General features: G+C 42.6%; 1 protein-coding gene across 16 annotated transcripts in view; it reads left to right on the top strand.

Annotated features, from left to right (window-relative positions):
* AMBRA1 (autophagy and beclin 1 regulator 1) overlaps positions 1-26191 on the top strand; it is a 201210-nt gene that overhangs the window by 32145 nt on the left and 142874 nt on the right. For 8 of the 16 annotated variants that reach the window (XM_034932482.3, XM_063608428.1, XM_003815206.4 and 5 more), the window contains exons 2-8: positions 13812-14066; positions 14437-14495; positions 15016-15199; positions 16520-16692; positions 18248-18314; positions 18891-19037; positions 19308-20344. In XM_034932482.3, the coding sequence (XP_034788373.1) occupies positions 13932-14066; positions 14437-14495; positions 15016-15199; positions 16520-16692; positions 18248-18314; positions 18891-19037; positions 19308-20344 (1802 nt within the window). In that variant the 5' untranslated portion in view covers positions 13812-13931. Of the gene's footprint in view, positions 1-13811; positions 14067-14436; positions 14496-15015; positions 15200-16519; positions 16693-18247; positions 18315-18890; positions 20345-26191 lie in introns of all 16 variants that reach the window. The other 8 variants (XM_055093618.2, XM_008968149.4, XM_008968151.4 and 5 more) reach the window with 1 other exon arrangement.

Genomic DNA, 26191 nt, shown 5'->3' with positions numbered 1-26191 from the left:
TTCCTTGTTGGTGGTGCTCCAGCCATGTTGGCCTTATTTCCGGCCTTCACATGCGCTAAGCTTACGTGTTAGGGACCTTAGTACTTGGTACTCCTCATTCTCCTTGAAATATTTTTTTCACCTGCCTCTTTTCTCAAGGTTTCTATTTCAAGATGCCAGTCTTAACTCAAATGTCATCTCACAGAGGCTTTCTCTGGCCACCCCAGGTAAAAGGGTGTGTGTGTTGTTTTCTTTCACCTGCCGTATTTTCTTTCTAGCCTTTTTCAGTACTTGAAAGTATTGTTAATATTTAATTATATAAAAATCACATAAGCTTTTGGGGGGCAAGAATGTTCTTCTTTACTATAGTATCCTCAGTGCCTAGAACAGTGCCAACATAATATCTGCTTAATCAATGCTTGTTGGTTATTTATCAGTGCTTTTACATCCTTCCCCATCTTTAAGTGTTCTTTATTTGGAAAGTTGGGGAAATGGAATCCAGCTTCTACTCAGATTTAAATAACTAGGTTCTTAAATCTAATGCCTTCTTTTGATTGGCTAAGAAATGTGATTGGCATGGTAGGGTGGCATGTCGGCCTTTTAGCATAAGAACTCTGTGTTTAATAATTTGACTTCTTTTCTTGAAGCCTCGAGGGAAATTTTTTCTTTCCCTATTTTAGTCAGCCAAGAACCTGACCTGGGCTGACTCTAAGACTGGAAAACACTGAACACAGTATCTACTAAGCCAAGCAAGGACTGGGAGTGTAGCTCTGATACTATCTGAAGGAAAAGCCTGAATTCAAATCCTGCTTTGGCTCCCAACTCATCTGTGAATCTAGATGAATTTCTTAACCTCTTCCAGGTTTTGTTTTTCTTATTTGTCTGATGAGTAATCACATCTGTCCTAGGACTTGTGAAGATTCCTGGGTTAATGTTCTCAAAGCTTTTTTTTTTTTCTGACAATATTCTTTCCTTTTTTTTTTGAGATGGAGTCTCACTTTGTTACCTAGGCTGGAGTGCAATGGCATGATCTCGGCTCACTGCAACCTCCACCTCCTAGGTTCAAGCGATTCTCCTGCCTCAGCCTTCGGAGTAGCTGGGATTACAGGCGCGTGACACCACGCCCAGCTAATTTTTGTATTTTTAGTAGAGACAGGGTTTCACCGTGTTGGCCAGGCTAGTCTCGAACTCCTGACCTCAGGTGATCCACCTGCCTTGGCCTCTTAAAGTGCTGGGATTACAGGTGTGAGCCACTGCGCCTGGCCCAACAATATTCTTGCTGTAGCTCCAGGGGTTTCCAGGAAGAATTGAGGGCAATGTGGTGCTCCCAGGAAGGAGTTGGATTCTTAAAGACTATGCAGAGAATAGAAAGATGTGATCCTTTATGATTTGAAATCAGCCCTACTCCAGCCTCCTGATATTGTTGGTGGTTGAAAGGTATATTGTTGCCAAAGTCATTAGGTCTGTTTGAGGCAGCTGGTTTCAGTTTCCGTTTCTGGGGTTAAGCCGTTTTGCCTCTGAAATTTCTTCCATCAGAAGCTGCTCTTTTTTTGTTGCTTGCTAATAGGAAATCTTTTGCCATTTCTGTACATTTAAGAGTAGCCTTCTTGGTCTTCTTGATTCTTTTGATAGCTTGAAACCAAAAAATTGAGCTTCAGTTTCTTCTTGGTTTAGTGCTTTCCTCCTTGTTCTTCCTTCCGTTTTTAGGAGTTCTTGTGTTCTCAGCACACTGTTTTCTCCAGAATAATTTGCAGATAAAACTTCCGTTTCTTTTTTCTTCATCCTTCTGAGGTAAGTGGGAGTAAGGAAAATTGTCAGTCTCAAATTTGGGTCTTATGGCTTTCTATTTCCGGTTTTGATCACACTTTGTTTTGAGCACAAGCTTTCCCGTGTTTCAGACATTAGGCAGCATCATTGTGAGTTACTTTAGAAAGCTCTAGTAAGCAAAATCTGTAGCAGGAAAGCTGGTGCTTCACTTCTCCCCCCTTATTATAGTTACAGTAATTAGAATTTACTCAGTTTTGTATCTTCAAAACATTTTGTAAAATTGTTAGCCCATTTGTGATATATCCTATACAGAGGTCGGTCTTATTTTGAGTTTATATATAAAAAACTAATGCTGCTGCCTGTGTGCAGTAGAGGTGCAGGTTCTGTCTGTTGACAGTTTATTTCTGGGATTTTGGCTTCTTATAAAGAAAGGGACTGTGTATAATTTTAATTGATTGATCTTAGTTCTGTTGAATTATTTGTTTTCAATTTGTCAGGTGGTTAATTACAGATAATGTAATCTGTGGTTTTTAAATAATCACTGTAGTTTCCTTTGCAATCTTTCTCTTAGAACTGTAGGTGCCAGACTTCTTTGTGTGAACTTCTGTTTATCATATACTCTGGTTATTGTTCTATCTTGAGTTTTACTTTGAAAAGTAATAATCTTGTCTTGAAATTTTATAACCCATTTCCCCTAAGATTCTCCAAGGATTTTATTCCTTTAAGATAGAAGGAAGGTATTATTACTTTCAGTTTACATATTGGAGGAAAACTTGAAATTCAGCGAGGATATGATTTGTCCAAGATTATATAACAAGCCAGCGATAAAAATCAGTTATTAAAGCTTCTTACCTCTTAGTCTTATCTTTATTTATTAAATCACTGATTCTTGTTATAGACTTGACTGATACTCCTATATCCCCAGATTGCAGGATCAGCTTTCTTAGGGAGTAAATTAGGATGAAGGTTTTGTATTTAGTATTCTCAAGCTCGAAAGGTGTAATATCCCATATTCTCATCTCTGCTATCAGAATATCCACTGCCTCTGTACTTTGTTCTTAATACTCTGTGTTTCAAATAGGAGGATTAAAAAAATTTTACTGCCATTTTTGAGGTTATTTTTCTTTCTTCTTCCCTACTTATAGTTGAGGTAGTGATGGATTAGTCCTTTGCTTACTCTCTTGCCTGGCCCTCTCGTGATCAATGACATGTGCGTAATGAAATGACTGGCTGAAATTAGGTTGGTAATGGTGCAAAGCCTTGTCTTTTCTTTTCTTTTCTTTCTTTTTTTTTTTTGAGACAGGGTCTCACTCTGTCATCCAGGCAGAGTACAGTGGCGTGATCTCGGCTCACTGCAACCTCTGCCTCCCGAGTTCAAGCAATTCTCCCACCTCAGTCTCCCGAGTAGCTGGGATTACAGGGGCGTGCCACCACGCCCATCTAATTTTTGCATTTTTAGTAGAGACGGGGTTTCACCATGTTGGCCAGGCTGGTCTCGAACTCCTGACCTCAGGTGATCCACCCGCCTCAGCCTCCCAAAGTGCTGGGAGTGAGCCACTGCACCCGGCTTAGGTTTTTCTTTTTAAGGTATTTGACTTGTAGAAATTGAATTTATGACTTTGAACTCATAACCACCACACTTTTTAAAACTCTAGATATTGCTGTTTATGATAGTTTTGGGTTCATTTGGGATCTTTTCACAACTCTGAATATAAGTAAATACACATACTCATGCTCTTCTACGCTAGACATTGTGCTAGGTACTGGGACTATGACAGACATGTTTTTTGCCCTCACAGAGTTTATAATCTACTTAGGAAGAACGAGTCCTAAGAAAGGATTACCAGTGTGATAAAATAAATTTATTTTGAGATATCTTTGGTTACCTAAATTTATTAATTTCCATATTTTCAGAAAAATTTCTTGTTAGAGTATTGAGCAGATAGTGGGTTTTCTGTAGAAAATTCTTGATATTTGTCAGCTAGATATTAGTAGATACTAGGTAGGTAGTGGTTTTTTTTTTTTTTTGAGAGGGAGTCTGGCTGTGTCGCCCAGGCTGGATTGCAGTGGTGGGATCTCAGCTCATTGCAACCTCCACCTCCCGGGTTCAAGCGATTCTCCTACCTCAGCCTCCTGAGTAGCTGGGATTACAGGCGTGTGCCACCATGCCCAGCTAATTTTGGTGTTTTTAGTAGAGCTGGGGTTTCACCGTTTTGATCAGGCTGGTCTCGCACTCCTAACCTCGTGATCTGCCTGCCTCGGCCTCCCAAAGTGCTGGGATTATAGGTGTGAGCGACTGCGCCCGGCGATATTAGGTTAGTAGTGTTTTAGTTATCTATTGATGTACAAAAACCACCACAAAATTGGTGGCTTAAAACAATAAAGATTTATTTTGTCTCATAATTACTCGGGTTAGGAATTTGGGCAGGACTTGTCTGGATGGTCCTTCTCCCCTGTGTAACATCAGTTGTGCTTTGTTCGTCTGCGTTCAGCTGGTGGTTGGGCTCGGTTAGAAGGTCTAAGAAGGTTTCACTCATTTGCTTGGTATCTTGATAGTCTTCCACGTGGCTTCTCTCTCTCCACATGGTATCTTATCATGCAGGTCCTCTCCGAGTCTTGCTCAGTCGCCGAGGCTGGAGTGCAGTGGCACAAGCTGGGCTTACTGCAACCCCACCTCCTGGGTTCAAGTGATTCTCTTGCCTCGGCCTCTCCAGTAGCTGTTAGTACAGGCATGCATCACCATGCTGGGCTATGTTTGTTTGTGTTTTGAGTCAGGGCCTTGCTCTGTCACCCAGGCTGGAGTGTGGTGGCATGATCAGGGCTCACTGCAGCCTTGACCTCCTGGGCTCAGGCTATCCTCCCACCTCAGCCTTCCGAGTAGCTGGAACCACAGGCACATGCCACCATGCCTAGCTAATTTTAAACAATTTTTGTAGAGGCAGGGGTCTCACTATGTTGACCAGGCTGATCTTGAATTCCTGGACTCAAACAATCCTCCCACCTCAACCTCCCAGGGCAGGGATTACAGGTGTGAGCCACTGTGCCTGGCTGGTTTTATTTTTTGTTTTTAAAAAGGTGACAGTGGTAAGATCTTTTATATGAAATGGTTTGGAGACCTCTACAGTGGACGGTCTCATTTTGCCTAGAAGAATTTGTTTTAAATTTAATTTGTCTGACTGTTTACAGGGCTTTGTGGCCTAAACTTTTTATTTTTAGAAATTAAATATTGTGTGTTCTTATTACCATTTTCTTTCTTTCTTTTTTTTTTTTTTTTTTGAGATGGAGTCTCACTCTCTCCCCCAGGCTGGAGTACAGTGGTGTGATCTCGGCTCACTGCAACCTCTGTGTCCCAGGTTTAAGTGATTCTCCTGCCTCAGCCTCCTGAGTAGCTGGGACTACAGGCACATGTCACCATGCCCGGCTAATTTTTTTTTTTTTTTTTTGAGATGGAGTTTCGCTCTTGTTGCCCAGGCTGGAGTACTAATGGCACGATCTCTGCTCACCACAACTTCCACCTCCCGGGTTCAAGCGATTCTCCTGCCTCAGCCTCCTAAGTAGCTGGGATTACAGGCATGCACCACCATGCCTGGCTAATTTTGTATTTTTAGTAGAGACAGGGTTTCTCCATGTTGGTCAGGCTGGTCTTGAACTCCTGACCTCAGGTGATCCACCCGCCTCAGCCTCCCAAGGTGCTGGGATTACAGGCATGAGCCACCGCAACCAGCCCTTATTACCATTTTCATACTAATTCTTCATTACAGAATGAAGCTATTATTCTACTATAAGCATTTTTCATATGGTAAATATTTTGATCCTTGTGGTAGCCCTGTGATATACATACTATCAATAGTCACATTTTATGGATGAGGAAGCTAAGGTACAGTCAGGTTAAGTAACTATTCCTAGAAATCAAGATACCATTATATACCAGGAAAAGGATGGAGCTGGAATTCAATCAACCATTCTGACTGCGGGGCCCATATATATGACTATACATATTGACTCTAATTTGGATGTTATGGATAATAACAATAAAATAAATATCACTCATGACTTCTCCATCTAGAGTTAACCAGTTAGCACTTTGCCATATCCTTGGATATCTTTTGCACACAATAGATACACAATTCAGGGAATAGTTGGAGTTTTTCTGCTTCTAGGTGTGTTTGCCTTCGGAATGTGTTGTTTACTGTTCTAAATTTATGATGCTTTTCCCCACATTCTCTGTACCCCTGTAAATTCAGTCTAGTGTAAGAGTCACACAAGAGCTGTATGGAGTCAGGTGTGGGTGCTGGCTTGTGGTGCTTACAGTTTGAACTTTGGTTCTATATGATGTTACTTGAAGTATCCTGAAATGGCCATAGGAAAGTCCTATTAATAAAAACAAAGCTGCCAGTCGTAGAAAACCCTGTGTATTTCCATCCATATGGAGTTTCCAAAGAGTACTGGGGCAGTTTTAGGCTTCTAATTAAAAGCCTGAAATTTTGTAGTTAATTTTCCATTTGGGTGAACTTTACTTATGCAAGTGGTCTTAGAATTAGTATTTAAAGGATTTTTTAAAAAATAATTATATCCTTGGGTTAAATCAAGTTATGGAATATATGTCAGTATTACATGGTTGGTTTGACTCTTAGACTTTGCCCACATGGGCATAGTGAAGTGGAAGAGAGATGCAGTTACTCAAATAAATAAGGAGATTGGACTCCATTTTAACAGCTTCTTGCAGGTCTGTAGGTTTCTGAATCACACTCCTAAATGCAATAGGAAGGGGAAGATTTGGGGTATGAATTATTAGTCAGGTTTTAGATACAGCTCTAAATTGTTGGTTCTGGTTTTTAATTCACTTTACTAAACTATGTAGAGGGAGCCCAAATCACAATGAATTACTTTTGCCACATAAACATACTTTATTTTCTCCCTGAGCACTTTTTACTTTGTTTTCTGGTAACAGCCTTTGACATAATTCTTAGAAATCTGCTACTCTTGGGAATTGTGGTGTCTCTGGGGTTTCAGTTGGCCCTATTGTTTGGTGAGGGAAACCATAGTGAACCTCAGAGAGGATTCAATAGTAATAAAAACAACAGAAACAAGATTCATATTTCCACAGCTGTTTTCTTATTTGGAGTCTCATAACAACCCTATGAAGCAGACATTGTGATCATGTTTTACAGAGGACGAAACGAAGCCTCAAAGAGGTTAAGTATCCCCAAAGTCGTATAGCTAGAAGGTGGAGTAAAATTCCTGGCATAAGATAATCAGATTGCACAAGGAACCTCTAAATCTAACTTCTAATTCCCACTGGGTTGTGACATACTCTCTAGATGGTTTTTATGAGTAGTTGTTAAATATAATTGTCTCTTAGAATTAAATAGAGAAAATCTGGAAAGGTGATTGCCTTCTCACCTTTGGAGAGTACTCAGTCATGTTATTGGGAGTGGGAGTATGTGTGTGTGGAAATGGGATGGAATCTTGGCATTTGTCTTTTTTTTTGTTTGTTTTTTTAAGACAGGGTCTCACTCTATTACCTGGGCTGAAGAGTGCAGTGGTGCAATCATGGCTCACTGTAGTCTTGACCTCCTGGACTCAAGCAACCTTCCCACCTTGGCCTCCCACCGTGCCTGACCGGCATTTGTCTTATGTACATATCCTAGCCATGTCTTTTGCTTCTACTTGGATAAGCTTTTGGTGATTGAGAATTGATTTTGGGGACTGTGTGACGGTATCACAAAGACTATTCTTGGTAACCTTTGTCTCAGTCTGCTTTACTTTAAGGGACAGATTGGGAAACTTGTTTCTTCTTCCTTTTTAAAAGAGGAATGAAAAACACAATTGACTGGCATTTCCTCCTCATCAGCAGCCCTGTGTGACTTCAGTTTGACTTAGCTCCCTTTGTTCTTTACAGGGAACACAGTAAAATCTCTTCTCAGGTGGCTGGTAAGAGCATATCAGGAGAGAAGTCCCTCATCCTTTTAAAGCAACAGCAAATATTTTTCTTCAGATGAAAGAGAGATTGTGTAATTGTTTTACTCCCTCTAACTTCTTCCCATCAGTAAAGCTTTCTCTTGTTTGAGCTGTTAGTGTGTTTAGGTCCCTGGAAATTGATAGAAATGTTGTTTGGTAATCCTGATCCTTCGATTTTTTTCTTGGTATTGATATTTGTAGCTACTCTTTCCCCTTTCTGAATCCTGTAGGAATCTGAGGTTGCATCACAGTTTTCTGAGTCATACAGTACTTGTGACCTGTATTTTATTGTTCCTCTTGAGTAACAGGAGGTCAGAAGGTCGGTTTTTTTTATTTTTTATTTTTAGGAATTGGACTGCTGCTGTTTCCACCACACCTTGTAAGATTATAAATGGTTTAAGTGTATTTCTTTGAAAGTGCTTTTATATTGCACTGTTAAGACAAAGGACTCTCAAGATGTTTCTTCTGAACTTTTTTATATTGGGTAAAAGAATTGCAGTAGAGGGTTAAGGTAAACTAATAGGAACTGTATTTTTGGCACTTTCCTGGTTAGTAATTAATCACTTATGTGGCAGTTTGACCAAAGGGCTACCCTGGGTTCAGGTCTAGATTTCTGATCCTAATCTATGAGTTGTCAGGGTTACTAAGGAGATGATTTCCTTCCAGTTAGTTCATCCTTAGCCTATTCAGGAAGTTGGCCTGAAAATGTTGATATTTTCAGTACATATTTATGCACTAATAAGTGATGAGAGCTGTATCATGAGGATACAGGCTAGAATTTGTTTCTTTGTCACTCCTTAGGTAACTCTGTGCTGTGTAGGACTAGGAACTTGGTGAGTTTTTTTGTTTTTGTTTTTGTGTTTTTTTTTTGAGATGGAGTCCCACTCTGTCACCCAGGCTGAAGTACAATGGCACAGTCTCAGCTCACTGAAAGCTCCACCTTCCAGGTCCAAGCGATTCTCCCAACTTAGTTTCCCGAGTAGCTGGGACTACAGGCATGAGCTACCACGCCTGGCTAATTTTTGTATTTTTAGTAGAGACAGGGTTTCACTATGTTGGCCAGGCTGGTCTCGAACTTCTGACCTTGTGATCTGCCCGCCTTGGCCTCCCAAAGTGCTGGGATTACAGGTGTGAACCACTGCACCTGGCCAAACTTGGTGTTTTCTTGCTGTGAAATCTTTCTGACTTTTACATCTTAGTACTCCAGTGAGAGAACTCCTTCAACACAGGCTGTTAATGTTTTTTTTCTGTCTGTATTTGGATACATCTGGTTGTGTACTCTTTAGATTGCAGCCTTTTGTGAAATGTAAAGAGCCAATTATTGTTTGGCTTTTTACAATAAATAGTTATTACTTTTTGAAAAAGTGAATGGTGGCCGGGCGTGGTGGCTCACGCTTGTAATCCCAGCACTTTGGGAGGCTGAGGCGGGTGGATCACCTGAGGTCAGGAGTTCGAGACCAGCCTGACCAACATGGTGAAACCCTATCTCTACTAAAAATACAAAAATTAGCCGGGCGTGGTGGCAGTCGCCTGTAGTCCCAGCTACTCGGGAGGCTGAAACAGAATTACCTGAACCCAGGAGGCAGAGGTTGCAGTGAGCCGAGATCGCACCATTGCACTCCAGCCTGGGTGACGGAGCGAGACTCTGTCTCAAAAAAGAAAAAAAGTGAGTGGTGAGGTTTGGGCTTCTGGTAATAATAATTTTTAAAATTAAAAAGTGAAAAAAAAATAGAAACTTGCCTATTAAAATTATTAAATCACCAATAATGCCACTACTGAGAGACAACCATGGTTAGTATTTATTGTATTTCTTTTGTATCCTTTTTCTCCTAATATTTTTTAAACAAAGTTGGGATTAATACTGCATATAGAATTTTGTGTTCTTTTTTCACTTAACATGTACTTACTGCATAATTTAATTTTTTTTTTTTTTTTTTTGAGACAGAATCTCGCTCTGTTGCCCAGGCTGGAGTGCAATGGCACGGCTCACTGCAACCTCCGCCTCCTGGGTTCAAGTGATTCTCCCGCCTCAGCCCCCTGAGTAGCTGGGATTACAGGCGCGTACCATCACGCCTAGCTAACTTTTGTATTTTTAGTAGAGACGGGGTTTCACCATGTTGGCCAGGATGGTCTCGATCTCTTGAACTTGTTATCCACCCACCTCAGCCTCCCAAAGTGCTGGGATTACAGGTGTGAGCTACCGTGCCTGGCCTTTTTTTTTTTTTTTTTTTTTTTTGAGATGGAGTCTCACTCTGTCACTCAAGCTGGAGTGCAGTGGTGCCATCTCGGCTCACTACAACCTCAGCCTCCTGGGTTCAAGCGATTCTCATGCCTCAGCCTCCCAAGTAGCTGGGATTACAGGTGTGCACCACCACGCCCGACTAATTTTTGTATTTTCAGTAGAGATGGGGTTTCGCCATGTTGGCCAGGCTGATACCGAACTCCTGACCTCAAGTGATCTGCCTGCCTCGGCCTTCCAAAGTGCTGGGATTATAGGCGTGAGCCACCATGCCTGGCCTCATTTAATATTTAATTTAATTAATTTTTTTGATTAATTAATTGGTTAATTTTTTTTTTTGGAGATGGAGTTTCACTCTGTCACCCAGGCCGGAGTGCAGTGGTGCGATCTCGGCTCACTACAACCTCCGCCTCCTGGGTTCAAGCAATTCTCCAGCCTCAGCCTCCCAAGTAGCTGGGATTACTGGTGCCTGCCACCACGCCTGGCTAATTTTTGTATTTTTAGTAGAGATGGGGTTTCACCATGTTGACCAGGCTGGTCTCAAACTCCTGACCTCAGGTGATCCGCCTGCCTTGGCCTCCCAAAGTGCTGAGATTACAGGCATGAGCCACTGCACCTGGCCTAATTTTTGTCTTTTTAGTAGAGTAAATTTTGTATTTTTAGTAGAGTAGGTTTTGCCATGTTGGCCAGGCTAGTCTTGAACTCCTGACCTCAGGTGATCCGCCCACCTTGGCCTCCCAAAGTTCTGGGATTACAGGCGTGAGCCATCGCGCCTGGTGTCGTTTAATATTTTAAACAAAATTTTTGATAAAGATAACAGATTTACCTTTTTCAAAAACTAAAATTTCAGCACCTAGTGCAGTGGTTTGCACCAGCCTGGGCAACATAGTGAGACCCCATCTTTAAAATAATTTTAAAAGTTAGCTACTCTGGAGGCTGAGGCAGGAGGATTGCTTGAGCCCAGCACTTTGAGGCTGCAGTGAGCCATGATTGCACCATCGCACTCCAGCCTGGGTGATAGAGTGATACCCTGTTTTTTTAAAAAATAAAAATAAAAAAAGTCCCCACAAACTAACTAAAATTCCATTTCAAAAACACTGACAGGTATTGCATCCATTTTTGTTTCCATTTATCTAGTCCCTCCAGTCCCCAGTGTGTTACCATTAGTTTTTCTTCTTATTCAAAGGTAGCTTTACTCGATATATTGTTTTGTACCTTGCTTTTTTTCTCTCTCGACAATATATTTTGGACATCTATTCTTTTTTTTTTTTTTTTTTTTGAGGCGGAGTCTCACTCCGTCGCCCAGGCTGGAGTGCAGTGGCGCGATCTTGGCTCACTGCAAGCTCTGCCTCTCGAGTTCATGCCATTCTCCTGCCTCAGCCTCCTGAGTAGCTGGGACTACAGTCTCCTGCCACCACGTCTGGCTATTTTTTTTTTTTTTGTATTTTTAGTAGAGACGCGGTTTCACTGTGTTAGCCAGGATGGTCTCGATCTCCTGACCTCGCGATCCGCCCGTCTCGGCCTCCCAAAGTGCTGGGATTACAGGCGTGAGCCACTGCGCCTGGCCTGGACATCTGTTCTTATCAGTAGCCAGAGAATCTTCCTTGCCATAGATTAGTCATCCAGTACCCTTTAGATGGACACTTGGTTATCCTCAGTTTTTGCTATTGTAAGCAATAAGACAGAAGTAGTAACTACTCTGCACCAATTTTTAAGGGAAATTTATTATTTGTACAAGAAAGCCAGCTAATACATGTAGAAATAATGATAGAATTAGAAAATCAATATTTTCAGCATCTCCCCCCATTAAAAAAGTACAAGAGAAGAATCATCAATGAATGCTAACCCATTAAGTAAAAAGTTGAGAAGTAATAGGATATTTACATGATGCCAAATAATTGCCACAGATTGCTAATTGTAAAGGGGGAGATATTCCTTTATAAAGAGGTCTGGCTCTTAACAACCTCAACCAAGTAATCATCTTTCTACAAATGATCACTAATGATGGTACAGTCTGAAAATATGTGCCACCTGATGTACTCCACCTTGAGGTATATAGGCACATCAACTGTGACGCACTGTCACCAAAAACATTTAAACTAATGAAGGTTTTAGACCTAACCTACTGTTTATAGGAAATAAAGGTATAGAGAGGCAAGCTAAATGCTACTATGAGGAAACAATCAGTTGAGTCTAGGATGTAAGGCATTCTAACAAGTCAACTCTCCTGATCTTTTAGAAAAGCTAGTGTCGGCTGGGTGCAGTAGCTCACACCTGTAATCCCAGCATTTTGGGAGGCTGAGGCGGGTGGATCACCTGAGGTCAGGAGTTCAAGAACAGCCTGGCCAACATGGCAAAACCTGGTCTTTACTAAAAATACAAAAATTAGCTGGGTGTGGTGGCAGATGCCTGTAATCCCAGCTACTCGGGAGGCTGAGGCAGGAGAATTGCATGAACCCAGGAGGCAGAGGTTGCAGTGAGCCGAGATTGCGCTGTTGCACTCCAACTGGGGCCACAGAGTGAGACTCTGTCCCCCACCCCCCCAAAAAAGAAAGAAAAGCTAGTGTCACAAATAAATGAAAACATAAACAAAACAAAACATGGAGGCCATTCTAGGATAAAGGAGACTAAAGAGACATAAACGTCCAAAGTCGTTGCTTGAGTTTTGATTAGATTCTGGATTTTTTTTAAGTCAACCATAAATGAAATTTTTTGCACAATGGGGAAAATTAGAATGATAATTGAAGTATTAGATGATAATTGGTATAGTATTGTTATTGTGGTTATGAGGTAGAATGTCCTTCTTCCTAGGAGTTGCATAATGAATTAAATATGCAGGGTTAAAGTGTCTTGATACCTACTGAAATAATTCCAAAATTATACAAAAAAAAACACCAACCTCAATGTAGCCATATCTCTATCCATGGAGATAGATGAGGCAAATTTGGCAAAATATTGACAATTCTCGAGTCTAGGTGGAGAATAGTGTATGTTTATTGTACCATTCTTTCAACTTTCCTATATTTTTTAAAACATTCATAGTGGAGCTAAAGAAACAATGCCACAGTGGATAACACTGTATATATGTAGATATTCTTTTGAAATACCATTTTATCAGGCTACATAGTCCATTGTATAGACCACAATTTGTTCTTTAATCATTACACTTGTGTGTATTGTGCTGCTAGTTGCCATTTTAGTAGAATTTTAATTTCTGATAAGTTTTCTCCTTGTAAGTCTTGTGGTAGATGAGAAAAGGAGCCTGATTTTTTTTTTTTTCCTTCCCTTTCCTTCTCTGTCCTCTACCCTGGATCTTTAGTGGAGAAGAGAAAATGAGTGAGAAAGGTACTCCTAAATAATCTTTTTTTTTTTTTGAGATGGAGTCTTGCTCTGTCGCCCAGGCACTGGAGTGCAATGGCACTATCTCAGCTCTCTGCAACTTCTGCCTCCTGGGTTCAAGCAATTCTCCTGCTTCAGTCTGATGAGTAGCTGGGATTACAGGTGCCTGCCACCACACCCGGCTAATTTTTGTATTTTAGTAGAGACGGGGTTTCACCATGTTGGCCAGGCTGTCTCAAACTCCTGACCTCAAGCAGTCCAATCTCCTTGGCTTCCCAAAGTTTGGGGATTACAGGCGTGAGCCACTGTGCTTGGCCTGATCCTTTCTTTAGCTACAAGGTTAAGCTATGGAGAATATGAGAGTATGAAATATTTTTGGAAGAAAAATTCTGGGAGGAAGGGTCTTTTCTGAGAAAGTGTCATTAAATAGGAAAAGTATAATTTCCCTTTTGAGCTAGAATTGTATTTGCAATTGGAAGCTTCTTGTTGCAGAAGTCGTTCTTTGACATTATTCTTTGTTCCTTAGATTTCCATGAGGACAACTTACAAGGACCTGTATGGCCTCATTTTAGCTGCTTCAGTGTGTTGGAGCTGTTACTTGCTCCTTCATTTCCTGGGCCTGGTGTGACAGTGGCTACTGAGCGCCATGAAGGTTGTCCCAGAAAAGAATGCTGTCCGGATACTCTGGGGGCGAGAACGGGGTGCTCGGGCCATGGGAGCTCAGCGGCTTCTGCAGGAGCTGGTAGAAGATAAAACCCGGTGGATGAAATGGGAGGGCAAGGTAAGGAAAATGGCTATATTTCACATAGGATTTGTGCTGGTGATGGTAGAATGAGACCTTAGAATGGGTTAACAGCAGAGAGTTGGGATATATTTATCTTGTGTGGGAGAGTTGACATATCTGACTTAGGGAGTTGTTTGTAAATTTGAAAGAACTAATGTGCTAGAGATATCTTTTTCCTTTAGAGCTAGACAGTTTTCCTGAAGGTAATTTAGGTTTATCTCTCTCAATTTTTAGCTTGATCATTGTCTCCAGTTTTTAAGCCTACACTGTGAATACTGATCTAGAATGGTTAATGTGCTTTTGAGATACGGTGAACCATGGTCTACAAATCATGTATTTTAACTTTTTTTTTTTTTTTGTCTCCCAGAGAGTAGAACTGCCGGATAGTCCACGCTCTACCTTCTTATTGGCCTTCAGCCCAGACAGGTACTTAGTATTTATCTGTAACTTAAGATTTGTGATAACAGTGCTTTCTGTATATTTGGCCTGGCTTGATCTTCCAAGTCAGTCCCTAAAGTCTCTCTGAAGTACTGTATGAACAGCACTTTGGCCACGTGTCAGAAAGGGAAAGAAAGTAGATGAGCAGTGCTAACCTGAAAAATCATGAGAACAAGCAAAGGAAACTGAGAGGATCAAAACTTGGAAAGTTTCTCAATAACAATCATTTGCCTGTGTGATACAGCTCACCAGTGGTATGATGGTTTTTCCAGTGGGAAAAAATATTTTCCGAATGTGGCATGTGTCATTTGGGGACAGTGTGGACAAGCCAAAAGCTTTTAAAGATCAGAATATTTCTGTTTGTAGATATACTGCCTAACATACAAAGCTTAGTTTCTTTCATGTTGGGATTGGCAGGTAGCATCAATATTCTGTGTCATCCAAAGTTGATAAGATTGGTTACCCTTCCACATGCTTCTGAATTCAGTTCTACTCTTTGATTTTGTAGGACTCTCTTAGCCTCCACCCATGTGAACCATAATATCTATATTACGGAGGTGAAGACTGGCAAGTGTGTTCATTCCCTGATTGGACACCGCCGTACTCCATGGTGTGTCACTTTTCATCCCACCATCTCAGGCCTTATTGCTTCTGGCTGCTTAGATGGGGAGGTTAGGATTTGGGATTTACACGTGAGTATTTCCTTAAGATACCCTTTTCTTTTGGTGTTCTAATTTTTTTTTTTTGAGACAGAGTCTCGCTCTGTTGCCCAGTGGCGTGATCTTGGCTCGCTGCAACCTCCGTCTCCCAGGTTCAAGTGATACTTCTGCCTCAGCCTCCCAAGTAGCTGGGATTACAGGCATGTGCCATCATGCCTGGCTCATTTTTGTGTTTTTAGTAGAGACGGGGATTCACTATGTTGGCCAGGCTGATCTTGAACTCCTGACCTCAAGTGGTCTGCCTGCCTCGGCCTCCCAAAGTGTTGGGATTACAGGCATGAGCCACCATGCCCGGCTTCTTTTGGTATTCTAAATGCAGAGACTTGTTTACCATTGGTTTTTTAATTCTGGAAGAGCCTAGCCAGATTCTTAGGACTACATCTGAATGTATTGTGGTAGACATTGCCCACTTAATTAATAGGAAGTCTAATTCCCTGTCTTCCATTCCTTTTTTTTTTTTTTTGCAATAGCTTAAGCATGCCCTGAGATTGTCTTCCATTCTTGCTAAGATGAACATCTACTTTTGCTTCCTTCAGCCCGTTGTGACATAGTACAGGAGGCTCTAAGATATGTTCAGGTTGGATTTCTGTTGTCTTAGGGCAAAGATATTCCTGTACTCCGATCATGATCATCAAAGCAAGATCCTCTTTGTCCTAGTAACTGGCTAGCGGGTTGTCTTCCACCATGTTGTGCACCGAGCTTGAGTTTTTCTCAGGCTTTGCATGGAACTGTGGGCTGGGCGCGGTGGCTCACGCCTGTATTCCTAGCACTTCAGGAGACCAAGACAGGAGGATTGCTTGAGTTCAGGAGTTTGAGACCAGCCTGGGCAGGATATTATACCAAAAATATTATACACAAAATTATATAAAATTAGCTGAGCATGGTGCCATGTGCCTGTGGTCCCAGCTACTTGGGAGGCTGAGGTGCGAGGATTGCTTGAGCCTAGGAGGCAGAGGTTGCAGTGTGCTGAGATTGTGCCACTGCACTCCAGCCTGGGTGACAGAATGAAACCGCCTGTCAAAAAAAAAAAAAAAAAGAAATAGGAACTGTGTATATATGCTTATTGCTTGTAGATTGTGACTAATTTGAAGAACTGAACTGATTGTATAGTATTTATCTGATAAATTAGTGGCACTACCAGATCACTGATCTTCTACACCTTTTTACAGAGGATGTATTTAAAGTAGTCCCTAGACATTGTCATTTTACCTTAAATGGACCTTTCTTGAAATTGACTTCCCAGTGTGCTGGTAGCTTGTAACCTGAGAATATCTGGAATTGGTTCATTCACAGGGTGGCAGTGAAAGCTGGTTCACAGATAGCAACAATGCCATTGCCTCCCTGGCTTTCCACCCTACGGCTCAGCTCCTGCTGATTGCCACTGCCAATGAGATCCACTTCTGGGACTGGAGTCGACGGGAACCCTTTGCTGTGGTGAAGACAGCTAGTGAGATGGAACGGGTCCGGTGAGTGCGCTGCCCCATCTGCATTGTCTGGCACAGGACTGACGTGATAGAGAACATTCCACTGGCTGTCACCTTGGAAGTCAGGTTGTTATCCCTGCTCAGGGCAAGTTGTCATCCTCATAGCTCCTCCTATTTTTTTTTTGAGACAGGGTGTCACTCTGTCACCCAGGGTGGAGTGCAGTGGCGCAATCTTGTCTCACTGCGACCTCTGCCTCCTAGGTTCAAGCGATTCTCGTGCCTCAGCCTCCAGAGTAGCTGGGATTGCAGGCACCCACCACCATGCCCGGCTCATTTTTTTGTATTTTTAATAGAGATAGGGTTTCACCATGTTGTCCAGGATGGTCTTGAACTCCTGGCCTTAAGTGATCCGCCCACCTCAGCCTCCCAAAGTGCTGTGATTACAGGCATGAGCCACCATGCCCACCACCACCACCCCCCCACCTTTTTTTTTTTAAGGAGACAGGGTCTTGCTCTGTTACCCAGGCTGGAGTACAGTTGTGCAGTCATGACCTCATGGGCCCAAGTTACTGCAGCCTTGACCTCATGGGCCCAAGCAATCCTCCCACCTCAGTCTTATGAGTATCTGGGACTACAGGTGTGTGCAGCCTCTCTCAGCTAATTTTTAAATTTTTTTGTAGAGATTTGGGGGGCGGGGCCTCACTGTGTTACCCAGGCTAGTCTCGAACTCCTGGCCTTCAGTGATCCTCCTGCTTTAGCCTCCCAAAGTATTGGGATTATAGGTATGAGCCACTGCACCTGGCCACCTCCTGCTTTCTAAGCAGCTGACTAATCAGCTGGGAGACATTCATTTTGTTCATTTCAGCTTTCCCTTATTGGCCTCATCTTCTGGTTTTTGGAGATCAGGGTCATTAGACTCTCTTTTAGTTTCAAAGCTAACTGTTTTGGATAGTCCTTCTTTGGGAAAACCTGAAAGAAGTTTGGGTGGTATTTTAGATACCTTGGTGGGTTGTCTGTGTTTATCAAACTGGAAGATGGAGATGTAAGCACGTAATTGACATTTATTTAGTCCTCAAGATCAAAACATATTGTCTGTATTAAAGTTGATGCATTGTGTTTCTTTGGTCCTCTTGGATTTCCAGTCGAATACAGGCCAATTTTCTGGTTTCAGCTATGTCACTTAATGCTGGGACTGTTCATTGCCACCAAGATTCATGCTTCTTGCCGGTGTAGCTGCCATATGAGGGAAGAACTGATTCTGTGGCAGAGTATGAGAGCATTTTATGCTTTACGGTTAGGATGAACTCTTGTATTTGAGCAAAGGTGTGCTTAAGGTAGCTGTTTCCTGGGATGGCAACTCTAGGTGTTTTTCATGTGAAATCGTTATTTTTGTGATACATATTCCTTTACTCTGGCAAGAAGTATTGAGTGTTACTATTTTAATCTCTTTGAAAGTTTTGAAAGTCTTGAATGAAGTGGATACCTGAGTGATACCAGTTATCAGTAATGATTGCTATAAATTCAAACACAAGTTTCCTCTTCTCAGTTAACATAATCTCTCTATGCGTGTCTTTGTCTCTTTCTTCTGTGATTTTAGTCTGGTGAGATTTGATCCACTTGGACACTACTTACTCACAGCAATTGTTAACCCCTCTAATCAACAGGTAAGTTAGTCCAGCAGTTCCAATGCCAGCTAAACTGTGAGTTCTTTTCTTAACTAGTATTCCAATTCTGATTATATTGGATTTTAATTCTCAATACCCAAGTCTTATCTTTCCAGTCAAGATTTAAAGCTAGCTTCAGACTGTATATTCAGGGTTATAGCCATAATCTTGACAGGAGAGTCGATTCTGAAACCCTCCAGTGATTGCCTCATTAGAAGTAACCCTTATCATCACTAGACAGTGTTGGATAGCTTGTCACTCATGTGCCTGTGGCTGGTTGACATTTTGCTTCCCCTCACTGCTTCCATGTCATGGGGAGATGTCTTTTGTAAGACAATTGGTTTGTCAGCTGCACTCATTCAGATATGCTGCTAATTGGGAGTGGAAAATTTAATACCATGTGATTATTTTGAATCTGAGGCCAGTTGTCAGTGCTTCAGGGGTAGAGAGTTGTTTCCTACCTATGAACATTGTTTTCCTTGGATGATTGTCAGTGGTTAGTTTTTCTTGATTTACTTGGAGGTTCTACCTAACTGCCTTGCTCTACCCCCTGCCCCATGCTGGTCCACATTGCAGGGTGATGACGAACCAGAGATCCCCATAGATGGAACAGAATTATCCCACTACCGTCAGCGTGCCCTCCTGCAATCACAGCCAGTTCGCCGGACACCTCTCCTCCACAATTTCCTGCACATGCTGTCCTCCCGCTCTTCTGGCATCCAGGTGGGAGAGCAAAGCACAGTGCAAGATTCTGCTACCCCCTCACCCCCACCGCCTCCCCCTCAGCCCTCCACGGAGCGCCCCAGGACTTCCGCTTACATCAGGCTCCGACAGCGGGTCAGTTACCCCACAGCTGAGTGCTGCCAGCACCTTGGGATCCTGTGCCTTTGCAGCCGCTGCTCTGGCACTCGAGTTCCTTCCCTCTTGCCACACCAGGACAGTGTCCCCCCTGCTTCTGCCAGAGCTACTACCCCTTCCTTTTCTTTTGTACAGACCGAGCCCTTCCATCCCCCGGAGCAGGCCTCGTCAACGCAGCAGGACCAGGGCCTCCTGAACCGGCCGTCTGCCTTCAGTACAGTCCAGAGCAGCACTGCCGGCAACACGCTCCGCAACCTCAGTCTGGGTCCTACCCGCCGCTCTTTGGGAGGGCCTCTGTCTAGCCACCCTTCTAGATATCACCGAGAAATAGCTCCTGGGTTGACAGGATCTGAGTGGACCCGGACAGTACTCAGTCTGAACTCCCGCTCTGAGGCGGAATCCATGCCCCCGCCCAGAACCAGTGCCTCTTCGGTGAGTTTGCTGTCTGTGCTGAGACAGCAGGAAGGTGGCTCTCAGGCATCTGTGTACACTTCAGCCACAGAAGGGAGGGGTTTTCCAGCATCAGGGTTGGCAACTGAGTCAGATGGAGGGAATGGCTCCAGCCAAAACAACTCAGGCAGCATTCGCCATGAGCTTCAGTGTGACCTGAGACGCTTCTTTCTGGAGTATGACCGGCTTCAGGAGCTGGATCAGAGCCTGAGTGGGGAAGCTCCCCAGACCCAACAGGCCCAGGAAATGCTCAACAATAACATTGAATCTGAGAGGCCAGGCCCTTCCCACCAGCCCACCCCACACAGCAGTGAGAACAACTCCAACCTGTCCCGTGGCCACCTGAATCGCTGTCGTGCTTGCCACAATCTCCTGACCTTCAACAACGATACCCTGCGCTGGGAAAGAACCACACCTAACTATTCCTCTGGCGAGGCTAGCTCCTCTTGGCAGGTCCCCAGCTCCTTTGAGAGTGTGCCATCAAGTGGCAGCCAGTTGCCACCTCTCGAGCGGACTGAGGGCCAAACGCCCAGCTCCAGCAGGCTGGAGTTGAGCAGCTCTGCTAGTCCGCAGGAGGAGAGGACTGTGGGGGTGGCCTTTAACCAGGAGACAGGCCACTGGGAAAGAATTTACACCCAGTCCAGCAGATCTGGAACTGTGTCACAGGAGGCCTTACATCAGGATATGCCTGAGGAGAGCTCTGAGGAGGATTCACTCAGGAGGTAAGCAGTCGCTTTCCTATCTTCTGCATCCCTTGCTTTTCTCCTTGTATCATTTCCTTCAGTCCTATAGATGTTGTGGCTGTATCTGGAGTGTCTGGGACCCACGCATCTGCTTCTGATCTCGCCATTGCATTTTCTTGGAAAATCTTGCTCTGGTGGCAGAGATAGGATAGGGCCTAGCAGTATGAGTCAGTTGGCTGTGCTAGCTCTATTTCTGGCTAAGCTCAAGGTTCTGGCTTTAGCCTTGAAAGGAGAGTGTAGATTAGGTTAGAGAGGCATGAGGAGATGGAACCATTGACTTTCTCTGCCTGCTTTTTGACCTTGTCGAGACATTGTATGTGCAGGACTACTTATTGTAGTAGTCCCAGAGTGCCTAGGAATAAGTAAAAGAGAACCCTGCATGGTAGAGATTAGTATATTGGCTCTTCGCTGATTGTATTGCTTTGGACAACTGAGTTCACTTCCTAATCCTTATCTTTTGGAACACTGCAGTTTGACAAAGGGAAAAGAAAAAAAAAATACATATATGTATATATATGTATGTCAAGAAAAATTCCAATTTTTTCAGAGATACTTGTTTTTGGGCAGCCTATTGCTCAGTTGAGATTCTCTGAATGGACCTTCCAGGTGGACATTCACCTTGGGGTGGAGAAGAAGAATAATTCATGGAAGGAAAGACTCTCCATACTCAGATTGGCATCCTAGCCAACTCTTTCATGGGAGAAACAGAGTAGGTGTAGTTGATCGCCCACCATATGTTCCATGTATGGCTATGTGCGCATCTATCTTGATTTATTAGGGACTTCTTTCTGTAATTTTGTAAAGGTCAAAGCTAGCATAATCACCAACTCCAAGAATATGCCTGTTGGATCCAAACAGCATATTGCGCTGCATTACATCCTCTGTCAAAGCAACTGAAATTTCTCTGACATAAGCTTCTAATAAGGGTGGGAATATGAATTATGCACATAATGTACTTGTTATTTTGGGAGGATGCTTTAGACAGTCACTCAGTCAATAAGTATTAGTTGAATGGTTACAAATTTTCTAGCACTGTGCTAGGCACTGTGGGAAATACAAAAGAAGTATAATACATGGTCTTTACCCACCTGAGTCTACAGTGTTATTGTGGAGGCAAGACAACGAAATTTTTCAAAAGTATAGATGAGCAAATGCTTCATTGTATGGTACCGAGATTGGATGTAGTCTCAGAGAGAGGGAAGTATCATCCAAGAAGGCTTTGCAAAATCAAGTCTTGAAAGATGGATAGGATTTGGAGAGAGCAAGACCTTTTTATTTTAGGGAAACAGCACATGTTAAGGGAGGAAAGGGTATGGTATGTGTAGGTTCTTAGGCAGTTACTAAGGGCCCTGGGTGGGAAACAGAGGGAGACTTGACTGGATGTGAAAGATGAATAAAATAGAGAGGTTGCTAACTCTGCCCGTATGCTTGAAACCAGTTCTGGATTAACAGCTCCTCAATTCCTGGTTTTGGAATATTGTGCCTGGCATACTGGTCTTCATCAGGAGCCCGAGCCTCTGTTCTTCCTCTTTGCCAAGAGTGGTGAGAAGGCAGTCAACACAGGGCATGACATGTAGTAGGCACTTTAAAAGTTTATTAAAGATCTCTGTAAAAGGACTGTCTTCAGTTACTGCTCTAAGAAACCAACCAGTGTGCTCTGGTTAGCTTTTGTCCATTCTGCTTTAGTAGTACCTCTTCATGTGCTATTCTGAGAAATACCTGAGTGGTTTAAATAAACTCTATTGTTTGATGATAATTAGAGATACCAGTTACTGCCGGGCACGGTGGCTCACTCCTGTCATCCAAGAACTTTGGGAGGCTGAGTCGGGCAGACCACTTAAGGTCAGGAGTTCGAGACCAGCCTGGCCAACATGGTAAAACCCCATCTCTACTAAAAATACAAAAATTAGCCGGGCTTGGTGGCGCAGGCCTGTAGTCCCATCTGCTTGGGAAGCTGAGGCAGGAGAATCGCTTGAACCCAGGAGATGGAGGTTGCGGTGAGCCAAGATCACGCCACTGCACTCCAGCCTGGGTGATGGAGCAAGACTCCATCTCAAGAAAAAAAGAAAAAAAGAGATACCAGTTACTGAGGGCCTACTGTGTGTTAGGTATTGTGTTCTTGCTTTGAAATAATTCCTTCTGCCTTCAACAACAACTCTATGCAAGTCAGGTATTCAATTTTCCATTTTATAGTTGAGGAAAGTGAGGCTCAGGGAAGTCAGTTTCTTGTGAAAGATCATATAATAGGTCTCTGAGTGAGAATTTGAACTCTGGTCTTCATGACTAAAGATTTGTGCAAGCTGCCCTTCATGGCATTTTCCTTAATATAACATTTTTATTTTTTTGAGATGGAGTTTCGCTCTTGTTGCCCAGGCTAGAGTGCAATAGTGTGATCTCGGCTCACCACAACCTCCATCTCCTGGGTTCAAGTGATTCTCCTACCTCAGCCTCCCGGGTAGCTGGTATTACAGGCGTGCGCCACCACGCCTGGCTAATTTTGTATTTTTAGTAGAGACAGATTTTCTCCATATTGATCAGGCTGGTCTCAAACTCCCGACCTCAGGTGATCTGCCCACCTTGGCCTCCCAAAGTGCTGGGATTCCAGGTGTGAGCCACTGCGCCTGGCCGATAACTTCATTTTTAAGTGAACCACCTTTTTTCTTTTAATATTTTATTATGGAAATCTTCAAACATATATAAAAACGAAGAGAAAAGTATAACTGAGCTTCCATACACCTATAACCTGACTGCAAAGGTTATCAATGCTTGGCTAGCTTTCTTTAATCTATATTCCATCTGCTCCCGGCACCTAGATATCAGATAATTTTGTCTGTAACCACTAGATTTTCTAGAGCAATGCTGTCCAATGAAACTTCTTACACTGATGGAAATGTTCTCTATCTGTGCTATGTAAGATGGTAGCCACTGGCCACACATGGCTATTGAGCATTTGAAATGCTGCTACTGTGATCTGAGAAAATAAATGTAATCTTTAAATTTTTAATTAATTTAAATAATCACATGTGACTAATGGCTATGATATTATACATCTAAAATATTATTAATCACTTAATAAAGTAGGTTATTTAAAACCCAGAAACTACTGGGTAGGTGCAGTGGCTCACGCCTGTAATGCCAGCACTTTGAGAGGCTGAAGCAGGCAGATTGCCTGAGGTCAGGAGTTCGAGACCAGCCTGGCTAACATGGTAAAACCACGTCTCTATTAAAAACACAAAAAAAATTAGCCAGGCATGGTGGTGCATGCCTGTAGTCCTAGCTACGTGGGAGGCTGAGGCAGGAGAATCACTTGGACCCGGGGAGGCGGAGGTTGCAGTGAGCCGAGATTGCACCACTGCACTCAAGCCTGGGCGACAGAGCAAGACTCCGTCTAAAAAAAAAAACCCAGAAACTATTAAGGATGTACCATAATTTTTTGTTTAAGTATTTTTTTCTTTTCTGGTGCCAAAAAATATATGCATTGTGGTTTAAAGTTCAACCATTTAAAAATGTGTATTATAAAAATGAAGTCCCTGGTCATCTCACTGTAAACAATTTTATATTTATGCTCATTTTCTTTTAAAATATACAAATAACTCAGGGTTCTCATTGTAAGATAGTATATTAATACAGTAGTTACATTATTTATATGGAATCACTTTTAAATGAGCTAGGATGTCGTGTACCATAAGGGCTGACAGCTGTCTCAAAAATGAGGTATGTTGTAAAATATTCTAAGTGCGTACACATTAAAGAAGGACCACCATTTGAATGGCTGCATTCTGATGTAAATCACTAAGACAAACAGGTGCTGGTCTGCCTCTTCCTCTGCCTTCTAAAGGGGCTGAAAGTCTCTAGGTGATGAGCCAACCCTTGCTTCTAGTTCTCCAGCAGGTGTCACTGTTGGGCTGCTGCTGCTAGGTTAGGATGACTGGGAAGAAAAGGTGTCCCTGCTGTTTGTGTACGAGGTTGGTTCTTTTAACAAAGCCTGTTTTTGTAGATGACTGTTGTTCCTGAGTGAGTGGAGTTCACAAAAGGTGATTGTACTTGAAAGGAGAAAGTTTTGTTCATTGGCCTTATAGTAGAAGATAGGCAAAGGAGAGATGTCTGGATCCTTGGTGCTGCTGGCATATTTAATAGTGTTTGCAAATAGTGAGGGTATTAATAAGCATACAGTGTGTATTTCAGTGTAGCTGTGTGCTGCCAAGTGGTAATAACTAGTACACGGTTTGTCTCCTTTTGCCTGTGGGCAGTGGAGGGCAAACTGTCTTTTTATAATAGTCTGACGCTACATTGCAACTTGAGTGGTGGGCCTTTGCTTCACTACAAAGAAATGATTTCTCTTGTGTGGGAGTGCAGGATCCAGCAGAAGATCAGGGTATTGTGGCTCCTTGCGGTAGGGTGCCCTTGGCCTTTAAAAGCTGGTACTAGGAAAAAGAAAATGATTTCATTGGCAAGTTAAAACTGGAGGGAACCTAGAACTTTTGTAGTCTAGTCTCTCTCTGATGAGAAAACAGAGAGAGTAAATGATTTCTTAAAGAGGTGTTTGTAAGCAAAAGTGGGGTTCGAACTCCTGGGCCCTGAAGAGGGCACCCTTTCCTCCGTTTCATTTGAAATAAGTGCCTTCAAACAGCAGTTTTCTTTGTCAAAACCTCTGTTGCTCATGTAGGTCATTGCCTGAGGGAACTTTTCAGTTAACTCTTATTGTAAGAAATTGGAGGTCTGTTAGATAATTTGTAATTATTATTTTTGGGTAGAATGGTAACTAACACAATGCTTCTAGGAGAAATGCTGTTTTAGTTATTTGCCCATAGAACTACATCGATTAATCCCAATAAAGCGATCCCTGTTAGGGATGTTCACTATTAAAATTCCAGCAACTGAGAGAGATAAAAATTGGTCTCAATCTCCTCCTAGAAGCACTAATTGTTTCTGTATTCTGTCTCTAGGTAGTTAAGAAAGACTTGGGTCTGGAGTATTTAGTAAGACTGAGCGTCTTCTCAGAATTTAGGTCTTTTTCTCTCATGATAGATGAAGACTGGGGAAGTACATTGATGGCCTTAGTGTGAAATGTGGCCATCAAGGTTAGAGTTAGAAGCCCTCATTGGATTGCTAAGTTTCTTAGACTTTTATGGGGGAATTGCTTTGGAGCTTAGAACAGTCTGAAGCCCTTTGAGGCTTCGTGGGCCACCACACTTATTTGATCCCTCAGCTCCAGTCACCTGGGGATTCTCCAGGGAGGCCTCGGCCCAAACATTGATGGAGGAAAATAAATGGGTGTGTCTGCGGGGCTGATTGTAGGTCCACAAAAGGGGGCCGGCAACCTAAAAATGAGGAAAGTAGCAGTCTTCTTAGCCTGACTACTATAGAAAGGGGTCCAAATTTAGTCGTTTTTCTGTGCCATTGATCTAGCTGAGTCTAAAGAGTTTCGATATCTAATCTCTCCCAGTTTCTTTGGATGGGGAATATACACAATTTATTATTCAAAACCCAGCACAGCTGTCACCGTGTCCCTTGGGAAACCTTCCCTGACTGTCCCAAGTAATCATTTCCTTTTCTTTGTTGCATGTGTACTAGATACTTCTTTGTGATATTGCACCCATGACAGAAAATTATTTGTTTACCTTTCCGTCAGTGAGCTCCCTGAAGGCAGTGATCATGTCTGTATATATCCCTTGTCTACCTAGAATACTACCTGGCCACACAGTAGATGCTCAGTAAATGTTAGTTGAATTGAATAAGTAGAATTGAAATTATGTTCCTTATGGTTTCATATGCAATATAAGTCCTGTTTGGCCTTTTTAGTAAAAAAGATAAAAAAACCTATTA

The sequence above is a fragment of the Pan paniscus genome, chromosome 9, assembly GCF_029289425.2.
Source record: "Pan paniscus chromosome 9, NHGRI_mPanPan1-v2.0_pri, whole genome shotgun sequence".
Lineage (NCBI taxonomy): Eukaryota > Metazoa > Chordata > Mammalia > Primates > Hominidae > Pan > Pan paniscus.
The sequence above is the reverse complement of the archived record's forward strand: the minus strand, read 5'-3'. Positions and strand labels throughout refer to the sequence as shown.